The 12,683-nt window shown below is 26.8% G+C and overlaps 1 protein-coding gene across 1 annotated transcript in view; it reads left to right on the top strand.

Annotated features, from left to right (window-relative positions):
• LOC101240608 (cilia- and flagella-associated protein 100) overlaps nucleotides 1-12,454 on the top strand; it is a 97,282-nt gene extending 84,828 nt beyond the window's left edge. The window contains exon 20 of the mRNA XM_065800879.1: nucleotides 12,300-12,454. Coding sequence (XP_065656951.1) covers nucleotides 12,300-12,413 — 114 coding nt within the window. The 3' untranslated portion in view covers nucleotides 12,414-12,454. The remainder of the gene's footprint in view (nucleotides 1-12,299) is intronic.
• The last annotated feature ends 229 nt before the right edge of the window (nucleotides 12,455-12,683 follow it).

The raw sequence follows: 12,683 nt of genomic DNA, 5'->3' as shown, positions 1-12,683 counted from the left end.
TTCACAACCTGTGTTTGATATGTGCTGGGACTTGTAATTAAAGTTTCAGCATTAGTCAAGTCCATTTAACTTAATTAATGCTATCATTTTTAATAATGGATAAGATCACCATGGTGACTTGGATTTGGTAGTGAATAAATAAATAAAGTTAAACAGCAAATTTTCAGCTTTGGGAAAATCAAAGACAAAAGATTATTTTGCTCGATTTTTAACCTTTTCTAACTAAAAGAATAACATTTATATTTAAGAGCTGTTGTCAAACAGAACCATGCAGTTGCAAATGTTGAATAAAATTCCCTTTTCTTTGTTTCTACATATTTGGTTTGTGTTATAAACAAAATGACAAACACAAATACTTTGTTTTAATTTTTTGTTGCTTGGCTGTGTTGGTGCTGCAACACAGCAATTTTTTTGTCAGTTTTTTCTGATTGACTCTAAGTCATACTTTAAAAAGCCATAACTAGAGAATTAACTGTTTCAGTTAATTTTTTTAAATTGTTTTAATGATAACCAGTCACAAGAAAAGTTCTGATAAAAGTTTTAAATGAAAAATGAAATTTGGCCCTTTTTTAGAAATCATAGTCTAAGAGAACAAAAATTATTTTAAAATAGCAAACTTTGTGTGACCATCACTATTAAAGGCAACAGCTGCAACAAAGCTAAAACATAGCTGTAAATCTATTAAAACTTTTTCTGTTAAAATAACAAAATTTCGCCTTTGTAAATTGGCTTCTCAAGAAATCAGCCATGTAAAATATGATTTTTGAAAAAGTATAGGCTGCAATAAATAATTACACTGGCATTAACAAAAAATTTATATAAATAAGTATTATAAAAAACACAAATTTTAATGCAACATCTTTTTTTTTTTTTTTTTTTATCCATTTATTTAACCATAAAATATGAAAATTTACAATAATATTTTATAAACTCACATAAATAAGGTTAGGTGTCGCTGATATAGTTAAAAACTAGTCAATGGAGTGACACCTTTAAAAAAAATAAAAAAAAAACAATAAATAAAACATAGAAAGAATTATAAATAAGAAAAAAAAATTAAAAAGAGAAAAAAAAAAGAAAAAAAAGAAAGGAAAATAAAGCACTAATAAATAAAGATAATATTAATAATTGCAATAATAATATCATAAAAATTATATTAATAATAATAATAATATGAATAAAAAAACAGATAGTAACTATATCATGATAACTTTACTAAAAATTATAACTAATGATAAAAATAATGGTAAAAATAATTATAGTAAAGTTTATAACTATGACAGAAATTATTAAAATAAACATAACAATTGCAAAAATTAGGACAATAACCATAAAACTATTACAACAATTGAATCACTATCACTATCATTATAAATAATATTAATAAGATTTAAAAAACAAAGGTAAATTAATAATAATAGTAATATTAGTAGAGTAAAAAAAACAGTATAAAATAAAAGTAATAATAGTTTTATAAACACAGTAATATAAAAAAAGCAATAATAATAAAAGGTAAAATTAATATTCATTAAATATATACTCAAATAAAAATTTCTTAATTTGGTTTTGATTGAGAAGAAGAATGTTGGTAATATTAAGGGTATTTAGTTAAAAAATTTTTTTTTTTATAAATGGTATTATTTGGTTTCAATGAGAAATACATTGATGTTTTATAGAGCGCTTGCCATATTTAACAGTGTTGAAAAAGGAAGTGTGCAAGTTAAAATTTTCAGTATTTCGCGTGTAATATTTGTGTGTCACTTGTTTTAATAAAGAAATTATTGAAGGAATTTGGTAGTTTATTTTGAAGAAAATCAAACACAAAGAGACAATTATAAAGCTTTACAAGATCTTGAAATTTTAGAATTTTTAATTCAGAAAACCTATTTTCAATATTATATCGTAAGGGAGCAAATGTCTTAATTCTTAAAGAAGTGCGTTGTAAACTGTTTATACGATGTAATAGAAAACTACCTTTTTGACCCCAAACAGTGCAACAATAACTTAGATGTGAGGAGAACAAGGAATAGTAAATTGATATTAAAACATGTTGGGGAACATATTATTGTATTAATGACAGCATACTATTGGCACGTGAGAGTTTTTTATTTAATTGAATTAGTTGATGGCACCATGATAGGTTTTTGTCAAGAAATACCCCAAGATATTTTATATATTTAGATGGGAAAAGTCTTTTACCATTAATTCTAATTTTCATAAATAATACTATCAATATTTTTTTTTGGAGGGTGAAAAATAATAAATTCAGTTTTATTAATATTTAGGGGAAGACAGTTAAAATTTAACCAATGACACAAATGATGGAGATCTGAATTACCTTTTTTACAAAGATTAGTGTTGTCAGCGAAATGATGAACAATCAAATTATTTATAGAGTGAGGCAGATTGTTAATATATATTAAAAACTGTAAAGATCGTAGAACAGAACCCTGTGAAACACCATGCCTAATAACTTTACTTGTGGATTGAAATCCATTAATCGAGACAAACTGAGTAACGGGTGATGCGGAAGTTATCGGACAAATCCTTATTTCATTATTTGAGCATAATAATTAGTTTTTGTGGTTTTATGCGTAGGCATAAACGTTCTATAAAATATAAACTTTATTATTAAACACAATTATTTAAAATGAGGTTAAATGCAGCTGAACGAGAATCTTTTCGAAAGCGACTAAAAATGTTTTTTGTAAATAAACCTAATATAAAAAATAAATAAATCGTAAATCATTTTGAAAAGGAAGGATTTGCTCGAAGTACAATATATGATAACCTAAAAAGACTTGAAACTGTTCAATCGTTTTCTGATAGAAAGCACCCTATCGTCCGACATCCTGGACTAGACAAAAGAAAGCCGAATTAACGAGACTTGTCAACAATCGAAAAGGGGTCAGTCAGAGAAAAATAGGTATTAAATTTGGTGTAAATCAATCGACAATTGGTTGTCAGTTAAAAAAAATGAATATTAAATATAGAAAACGTGAAAAGACTCCAAAATACACTATAGAACAACAAATAAAGGCAAAGAAAAGAAGCAGGAAACTAGTTAACCAACTCTATAACACAAAATCGCTTCTAGTCATTGATGACAAAAAATACTTTTGTTTTGCAGGGGACAACATGCCTGAAAATTCTGGATACTACACAAACAACAAAAAGACATGTCCAGAAAGTGTTCGTTTTATAGGAAAAGAGAAATTTCCAAAAAAATTATTAATGTGGATAGCCATATCTGACCGTGGTATGTCCGAGCCATTGTTTTGCACTTCCAAGGCTGTAGCGATCAATTCATCAATCTTTATTAATGAATGTTTAGAAAAACGAGCAAGTTCTCATTATTCTAAAGATTCTCTAAATGGATATAGACATATTGGATGTAACGTAATTGACATATTGGATGGACCAATATGTCTATTACGTTGATAAGGAATCCAATCCCCCAAATGTGCCTCAAGCACGGCCAATTGAAAATTTTTGGGGACATATGGCACAGAAGGCTTACGAGGGAGATTGGCAAGCTTCAACAGAGCAAGTTTTGATTGATTGCATTAAACTAAAACTACAAGAAATTAATTTAAACTTTTTACAGTCGCATATGAAAGGCGTCAGAGCAAAATTGAGATCAATTGCAGATGGTGGTGTTTTTTCATATAAAAAATAATATATTTTTATTAAAAGATAAATGCTTTATTTAAAAAAAATATAATAGTTGTTTGTTTTTTTATTTATAAATAAGTTATTGATGTTTTTATTTTGTCTGATAACTTCCGCATCACCCGTTACGATTGTTAATATAGGATGAAAACCAATCATTAGCGATACCCCGATACCATAGTGATACAATTTTTCAGTTAAAATCTTATGGTCAACTGTATTAAATGCATTTTGGAAATCAATAAAGATGCCACAAGCAAAAGAACCACTATCATTTCAGTAATGCTAATAAGTGCATGGGAAGTAGAGTGTTTTAAACGAAATCCAAACTGACGGCCATAGAGATACTTAGAATTATCAAGAAAGTGGTAGATTCGAGAATACATTAATTTTAATCAAGAATTTTGCAGATATTTAATAATAATGATATTGGTCTATAGTTATTGCAGTCAAGTTTTGAGTCCTTTTTATACATTGGTTTAACAGATGCAGTTTTTAAAATATTAGGGAATATACCAGTAGCGAATGAGAGATTAAATAATTTAGAAAGTACTGAGGAAATATCATTAGCAAGAAGTTTTAGAATAAAGGTTGGAACGCTGTTTGGACCAGACGCCTTGCCATCATTTAGAGAAAGAATAACTGATATATTTTTTTTTTTTTTCAGTAGGTTTAAAAGAGAGTGAGGGTTTGATGTTTTTAAATACTTATGGAAATCAGTATGAGATGAATGAATATTTTTTTGCAGTTCTTCAAGGATTGAAATAAAAAAGGAGTTGAAAATTTCTGAAATTTTAACTGGATCATTGATAATGATGTTATTTTAGGATATGCAAGATGTATATGAGATATCATTCAAACGTATATTCAAAAGAGTTCTAATACCCTTCCACATAGCTCTCAAACTATTGCTATTGGTTGTAAAGTAGTTAGAAAAGTGTTTTTTTTTGCTTCTTCGAATAAGTGTTACAAGTAAATTTCTATAGGTTTTATAAGTTTTTCAAGAATTAGTTTGTCATGAAGATTTTTTGTTTTAAGGAACTTTTTAAATATATTGTTTCATTTTTTTATCAAGGTTAAAATTGCTAAAATAATTCATGGTTTAAGGCTTCGAGTTAAGCCATGATTACTTAGTTTTTTTAGCGGTGCGTGTTAGAAGAGAGTTAAAGGTAGTGAAGAAATCTTTATATGATTTGTTTGTATTACTATTGGAAACTTTGATTATCTTATCCCAGTTGATTATATATAAACCCTAATTCTTAGAGACTGTTTTTGTTGAAATCATTTTCCCTAAAAAGTCTAATATCACAGTAGACTGTGTTTATCGCCATTCTAACATGGATATTAATGAATTTATTGTTTCATATCTAGCTATTCTATTTGAAAAACTTTGCTGTTGAAAAAATAAAACTATCTTTATAATGGGTGATTTTAATATTGATCTTATAAAAGCAAGCTCAGATTATTCAATCTCGGAGTATTTGAACACCATTGCTTCAAATAACTTTCTTTCTTTTATATCTTTACTGACTTTTATATCTTTACATCTAAGGATAACATCTAAGGACAACATCTAAGCATATTGACATTAATAAAATCTTAGTTAAGTTGTTTTTGATTGCTTCCAAAGAAATCCATTTTCTGTATACTTTTATAAGTATTGTTATTGAGGAGATACTTCATTATTGAGGAGATTAAATACTTCAATTTTATATCATTTGCATTAGTGTATTGAAACCTAAATTACCTAATTATCTTTATGTTGACAGACAATTTGTATTTTTTGTAAAAAGAGATAATGATATTACCAAACAAGTTTGTTTTACAGTAATTTATTGAAGTGATCAAGGCATGGCAAGTATCCTTTGTATATAAGAACATGTTCTTAAGGAATTCAAGAAAAGCATTCTCATAATAACATTGGTTTTCATAAAGTCTTATTATGCTAGGTTATATAATGGAAATTACCTATTTGAGGTACTTCATTAAGTTTGCAAGGATGAGAATCTTCAATTATTTAGAACATACTGCAACGAGTCATCAAAAAATTCAATGTTGTTAAAAGAGTGAAAGTAAAAATCATCGTAAACAATTTCATTGGTGCAGGTAATGACTTGATTACAGCAGAAGATGTTTATATATAATTAATCTATGGAAATGGTGATAACTCAAAAATATCAGTATACATATTAATGGTTATAAATCTTTGTAGTCAAGTTGAGGTTAGTGAATGGTGAAATCTTTATAACTGCATTTGTCAACATCAAATGGTCTTACTTACTTTACTTAATTTACTTATTTAATTAATTTAACTCTCAAAGTTGCATGTGAACAATATCTACAATAAGAATATATTAAGAATACTAGCAAATAAATAATTCCTACTAAGTATTTATTTTAATCGGTAGTTGGGCTTTACTTTAAGTAAGAAATACTTCATGGAATGCAAACAGACAAGTAAAAAATTATCTAAAAACCAAACTAGTTTGAAAGCTTACTTTGTAAAGATCTTAATCCACACCATAATGTTACTGCACAAAAGATCAAATCTTTGTATTTGAGATGAGCCAAAATGTACAAAGAAGAATTTTCAAAAGAGTAGGTAGAAGGATTTCTAAAAGAACCAGTAGAAGATTGGAAATGATGAAAGCAATTATTGATAAGGATACAGCTTTGGTAACAATAATGGTAAAATTGGTAATAATAAAATAATAATAATCAACATAACAAAAATGAGTATGCAATGACAACGTAAAAACAGGTGAACTAAATGATAAAATATATTATAGCATTATTTAAAATATAATACTGTCATAAATTGTTAACTTACGGTTAGATCTCTCTTATTTTTAAATATGCTCATTTTCCCATTATCAGTGAATTAATTTATCCATTTACTGAATAACATGCATTTACCAATGAGTTAACTGCCTATTGGAGAAACTGTTATTTTAGTGCCCTGGTATAACTACACAGGTAAATTTCAGTATTTACTTTATTCTGAAATACTGCATTTACATAATGATTGGAAAATATTGTTTCTATGTGAAACATTGTTTTAGTCATTCATTATTAAGCAATTTATAAAGTGTTTTGTTTATGGATTACATAGCAGCAAAGTACAGCGATAGCCACTTAAATTTTCTACTTTTTTTACAATTCTTGTACTTTTAAATTATTTTCAGAAAATGCACAATTTACTTTCAATTTTTCATTTTTCTGGTAAAACTTACGGCTGGCTATCGTGCACGGAGGTTACATAACATATCGAAACAAATGTTTCAGTTATTGCTTCTGAAGATTTAAAACAAAATAAATGAAGTTAATCAAAATTCTTACAATATTTTAAGAACCACCATGGCCTCACAACAAAAATCATGTTATTTTTTTGTCTGTTTCTTGTTATTATGAGTTTGTTAATAAATTTAGGCACTTTTAAATATCTGTATTTTTACCTTAATGTGAACTTCCAACATATGCTATCTGTTTGCTAACTACAATAAATTTTATTAGAATGTCAATCAGTTTATGATTACCGTTTTTATTTGTTTATCATTTGTATATGTTTGTAATTACCATTGGCTTGCACAATTTATAAAAAAATAATCTTTAGCTAAGTTTGTGAGTCTTATTTGCTTCTTTAGTAACCCTTTTATCACCTTTATTTTTAACTGCACACACCCTGTCCAATTCACAATCAACCTCATCTGAAAAAAAACAAAAAAATCCTTCTATGGAAGCATTATATTGACCTTATGAATACATTTAGAGGTGTTTTTAAAATCTTTCAACTTTGTCCGAGTCAGATTTTTGCATTTTAACAGGTTGGTTTTAAATTTTTTGTATTCTATATGGTTAACTTCCATGCATGGTAAAAACTCAAAACTTTTATATCTTCATGATGAAATCAAATGAGGTTGGTTTACAAAAAATTGAAGCAATCGGAATTCGGGGAAAAAATACCTCAGTAATTTTTCTTTTATGATCCCCACCTACTATAAAATAACGTAATTTTGGTAAAAAAAATTGCGTTATTTTATAGTAGCCCAAAGCTCTTTTATATATTTCAAATTTCATCAGCAAAACACTTTGTGTTTAGAAATGGTGACCATGTAAAATTTACAACCTCATCAATTTGAGGGGGTTCAATTCATTACATGGTCATTACTCTAAAACACAAAAATAAAAAGAAAATGATGAAACTGAAGTTATTTTTAATGAATATGAGTTTACTTTAGGATAGCATAATTTCTTTTTTGAAAAAAAATTATTTTTGTAGATGATGTTCAAGACGGTAAATATATTGGGGTATTTTTGTAGAAATGCCAAAAATGTTATTGCAAAAATTTATTACCTTAAATATTAAAGTTTAGCATTATTATTTTACTGTATTAATTTGAGTGTTACAGATTTACTATATGTAAATCTATATTTATTATATGTAAATAAAAATAACCAATTGACATCAGATTATGGTAATGAACTATTGTACAAAAAAAGGCGCTGGTGATATTGTGTGTTTATTAACACCTTTCTAAGATAGTTATTAAGCATTTGACGTAAACGTCTATTACATGTGATTGTCTTATTTGTTATCTTATTACACCTTATCTAAAGAACTCGAAAGGTCAAGATAGGTTTTTTACAGATATCTGCCTATAATAATTATTCTAGTTCCTTACAAATATTTATATATCTTTATATTTATATATATGTATATATTTATATATATGTATATATTTTTATATATATATATATATATATATATATATATCTTTATATTTATATATATGTATATATATATATATATATATACATATATATATATATTTATATATATATATATATATATATATATCTTTATATTTATATATATATACACTTAGTATTTTTTAAGATTTGAATTAACAATTTTTGTTTTTAATTCTAGTATATTTTTTCATTAAGTACTATGCTTTTCTTTGTTACAAATGCTTGCTGTTATAGTCAACAACACACAGTTAAAAAGTTGTTTTCTATATGATCAAAGCAGTGCTTTGATCATCTAGAAAACAACTCTTATGTCAAATCAAAACTCAATTTCCTATGTAAATTGAGTTTTGAGTGCAACGTTTCAGTTGCTTGTTCACTAACGAGTGAAAAATGATGCTTTAACATCAATTCTTCAACGTGGTAGAAGACAGCATAAGCATTTAGTGTGACTGGCATTGGCAAAAATAAAGCTAAAAAGCAAAATTTGTTTAAAATTTTTGAATTTCAGTCCTAAGGCTTTCTTTTAATGTTGTTCCAAAACATGAAAAAACAGCATTTTTGAAATTTCTCAGAGTTTTAATAAAACCAATGACTTCAAAAGCACAAGCTTTTTTAGCCATTCGTCAGAGAATGTTAATGTTTTTATGGCAATCATTGTCTTTAAAGTGTCCACCATGGTATGACTGGATCTGAATGTGCAACTCAGCTGGCCATTTTTTGGCTCCATGCCACAATTCTGAAAGATTTTTGAAAATATGATTAACAATTACAAGAACAAATGTTTTATTGGCAAAATAAAGTCTAAAATGAGCAGTGAGTTGCCCATAATGATCAATGGTGAATTGATTACATTTGCAAAGTTTAAATCGCTCAGATTTAAACTTTGCATAAGCAAAAAACTTGGCATATCTTTCCTTCAATGTGCTAAAAGATCTTAGAGATCCACATTTTGTTAGATTGTCAGAACTGATACGAAATAACTTTCAAACTGGCATTTAATATTGCGTAATAAAATAAAAGTAATAGTAAGTTTAAATGTAAACAACAATTTTCACTGCTTGATATTGTTAAATTTTAAATATTTTAAAATTATAAAAAATGTATAATTTTCTGGTATTACTAGAAATAATCTTTTTGCTTAGCTAAGCAAGATTTTTTCTCTAGGAGAAAAATTCTTTGTCTTTATCACAGCAGATACAACATGCTCTGCTCCAACTTGATTTTCCTTCACTAGATCACGCAAGTTTTGGCATTTTGCTGCAATAGTGTAAGAATGATTCAAACCTTGAGCCAAAATTGACAAACAATGCATGTATCTTTTTTTTGTTGATGGAAAGGAAGGATTTTAAAAAATTTCAGGCTTTAAAGATTTGCTATCTTTGAGATTTAAATTGTCTTTTGTCCTAAAGGATGCTTTTTATTAAGTTTAGGCTTTCCAATATGGCAAATAAGACACATGTAATAGACATTCACGTCAAAGCACAATGGGCCAGGTGGTGGACAAAACCTAAAAAATAAATATTTATTATATTCAAAACCATATAATAAAACATATTTGTAATACTCTCATTTAATATTTTGAAAATTGTTTTGAGTATAATAGTATCTTTTAAAACCACAAAAATCAGTTGCGTTTTCATGTATAATAAAAAATTTTTTTTTTAAAAAAAGCATGAAATTTTTATTTTTTATGCATAGCTATAGCAAACAGGAACTTTTAAAATTTTATGAGCTTACGGGATTAGTTTATATATTTAAACTATTTAACAGTAAAGCTTTAGGAAAAAAATATAAAGTAAAGATCAGCCTTTTTAATACACTTTTAATCTGGCTTTAAAATAACGAGGTACATTTTTAACATATAATACTTTTATTTTGTAAAGTGTCACATAATTTAGGGAACCTAAGAGAACCTATATTAAATACTTGAACTAGAAAATGAAATATGTATGCAACCTATTTGAACTATATACATTGCCCATAACTTTTGGGTTTCTTTAACATTTTAAAATAATGACTTTGTAACTTATGTTATTTGTTTGAAATTTCTCTTGAAATTTTACGACTTTTATTTCTCGTAAATAAAAATACATGTTATTTTGTTTGTTATTTAATTCAATACAAACTGCACTGCTTACCTAAAAAAAAAATTTCTTTGTTTTGTTTAGTAATAATATAAAAATTGGCAACATTTACGGACATATACGACAAAATAAACTAGTTCCTAATGATATACCATTCTTTTCATCAAATTTAACTGTTCTAGTTTCTGCAGATATTAAACTAGAAGATTCCGACTGAAAAAAATAATATAAAATTTTTTACTTTATAAAATTATAATGTAAAAAGTTGATAGCTGCAAAACAATGATAATACTCATTTTGAGAGAAGTAATGAAAATTGGCTAGCTCAAGATTTTCAATACACCTACGTCGCATTAAATGCTACATCATCAGTTAATAAAGTTGGGAAACCATGTTGCTCTTTAAAAAAAGTTTGAAACAGAACAAAAAGAATAAGCTTAACAATGTTATTAATACTTTATTTAGCCATAAATTACTTTATGCAACAAAATTGAAACTAAGAAGTGAGTTTAAATGCAAACCTGGCACAAAAATTTCTGAAATTTGAAATAAAAGCTCCATGAAACCTGCTAGATATATTCACCTGATGAAACTTTATCATTAACTATTAATGGTGATATATCAAAATTGACATACCAGCTTTTAAGAAATGGTGCTGAAAAAAAAGGCTGCCACATATATCCTCTATATAATGGTATAAGATCTTCACAAGCTAAATGCTATCCCAAGAACATTCATATAGATGGCTATTCAGTACAAATACCGCTAAAAGATCTTCTAAAACACACTTTTAAAAAGCTATGTGGTATACAAACTGCTGTGCTAATTATAGTTCTAAGAAATTAACTAAACTGATTATTTGCATAGTACCTTTAGAACTCAGTAGACTTTATAATAATAAAAATGTTGTAATATTATTCATCCAGAATGTGCGGCCAATAGATTAAAATATTAAAAAAATACATTTATATGTACAGAGATGATAAATAATCTACAGACTTATTCAAAACGACTTATTCCTCGGTATATAATAATATCAATATTAGTATTTCAAATTTATATATTTATTTATATTTTCTTTATAATTCTATATATATTTTTCTATATATTTCAAATCTGTTATATAATAATATCGATAATAGAGTTTCATATCTAGTGATAAATTTTCATTTTCTCTGAAGTGCTGAAAGAAGTGAAGTATTTTTATTTTTAAAGTTTGTTGCATCAATTTTTTTTTATTTCACCAGAAGAGTTTGTGAACAAAGTGATTCTTTGGACATATAAAAGGTTTTAGTAAAAAAAAAAAAATTCAAAATAATTTGATCCACCATATTTCTATTATTCGGCCCACTGTGCAAAGGTTTATAACTATCTTAGAGAAATAGTGGAGAGGTGGTAATAAACACGGAATATCACCAGCGTCTTTTTTTGTAAAATAGTTCATCACCATAATTCTAAACACAAAGTGTTTTGCTGATGAAATTTGAAATATATAAAAGAGCTTTGGGCTGCTATAAAATAACGCAATTTTTTTTACCAAAATTACGTTATTTTATAGTAGGTGGGGATCATAAAAGAAAAATTACTGAGGTATTTTTTCCCCGAATTCCGATTGCTTCAATTTTTTGTAAATCAACCTCATTTGATTTCATCATGAAGATATAAAAGTTTTGAATTTTTACCATGCTTGGATGTTAACCATGTAGAATACAAAAAATTCAAAACCCACCTGTTAAAATGCAAAAATCTGGCTCGGACAAAATAAAAATATGTGTTTGTGTTTTTTTATAGACTGGTAGACGATTAGTTTTTCGGTCTGCTCCACCACAAGCACGTAAACACGTGGAGATTTCGCGAGAAAAGTATGATAAAGAAGAAGAAGAACTGAAATACTTTTTTACATAAATTAAACTAGTTTAAATAAACATGATTTTTACATTGCTTTTCTCGTGTGTAGTTATGTTTTTTTGTTTTTTTTTAATATTAATTATGCCACAACCAAATATACGACCATCGCGCGTTACGGCGATCAGTCAGAAGTAATAAAAAGTAATCATCGAAGCAGTTACCTGAACAATTTGAGAAAGTTGAAGTGAAAATTAGTTACAAAAGAGTAAAGAGGTTTTAAAAGTGGGAATGTAGCAAGAAGACCAAGACAAGCAAAAATTAACCGAA

Source organism: Hydra vulgaris, chromosome 07 (genome assembly GCF_038396675.1).
Source record: "Hydra vulgaris chromosome 07, alternate assembly HydraT2T_AEP".
In the NCBI taxonomy this organism is placed as follows: domain Eukaryota; kingdom Metazoa; phylum Cnidaria; class Hydrozoa; order Anthoathecata; family Hydridae; genus Hydra; species Hydra vulgaris.
The sequence above is the reverse complement of the archived record's forward strand: the minus strand, read 5'-3'. Positions and strand labels throughout refer to the sequence as shown.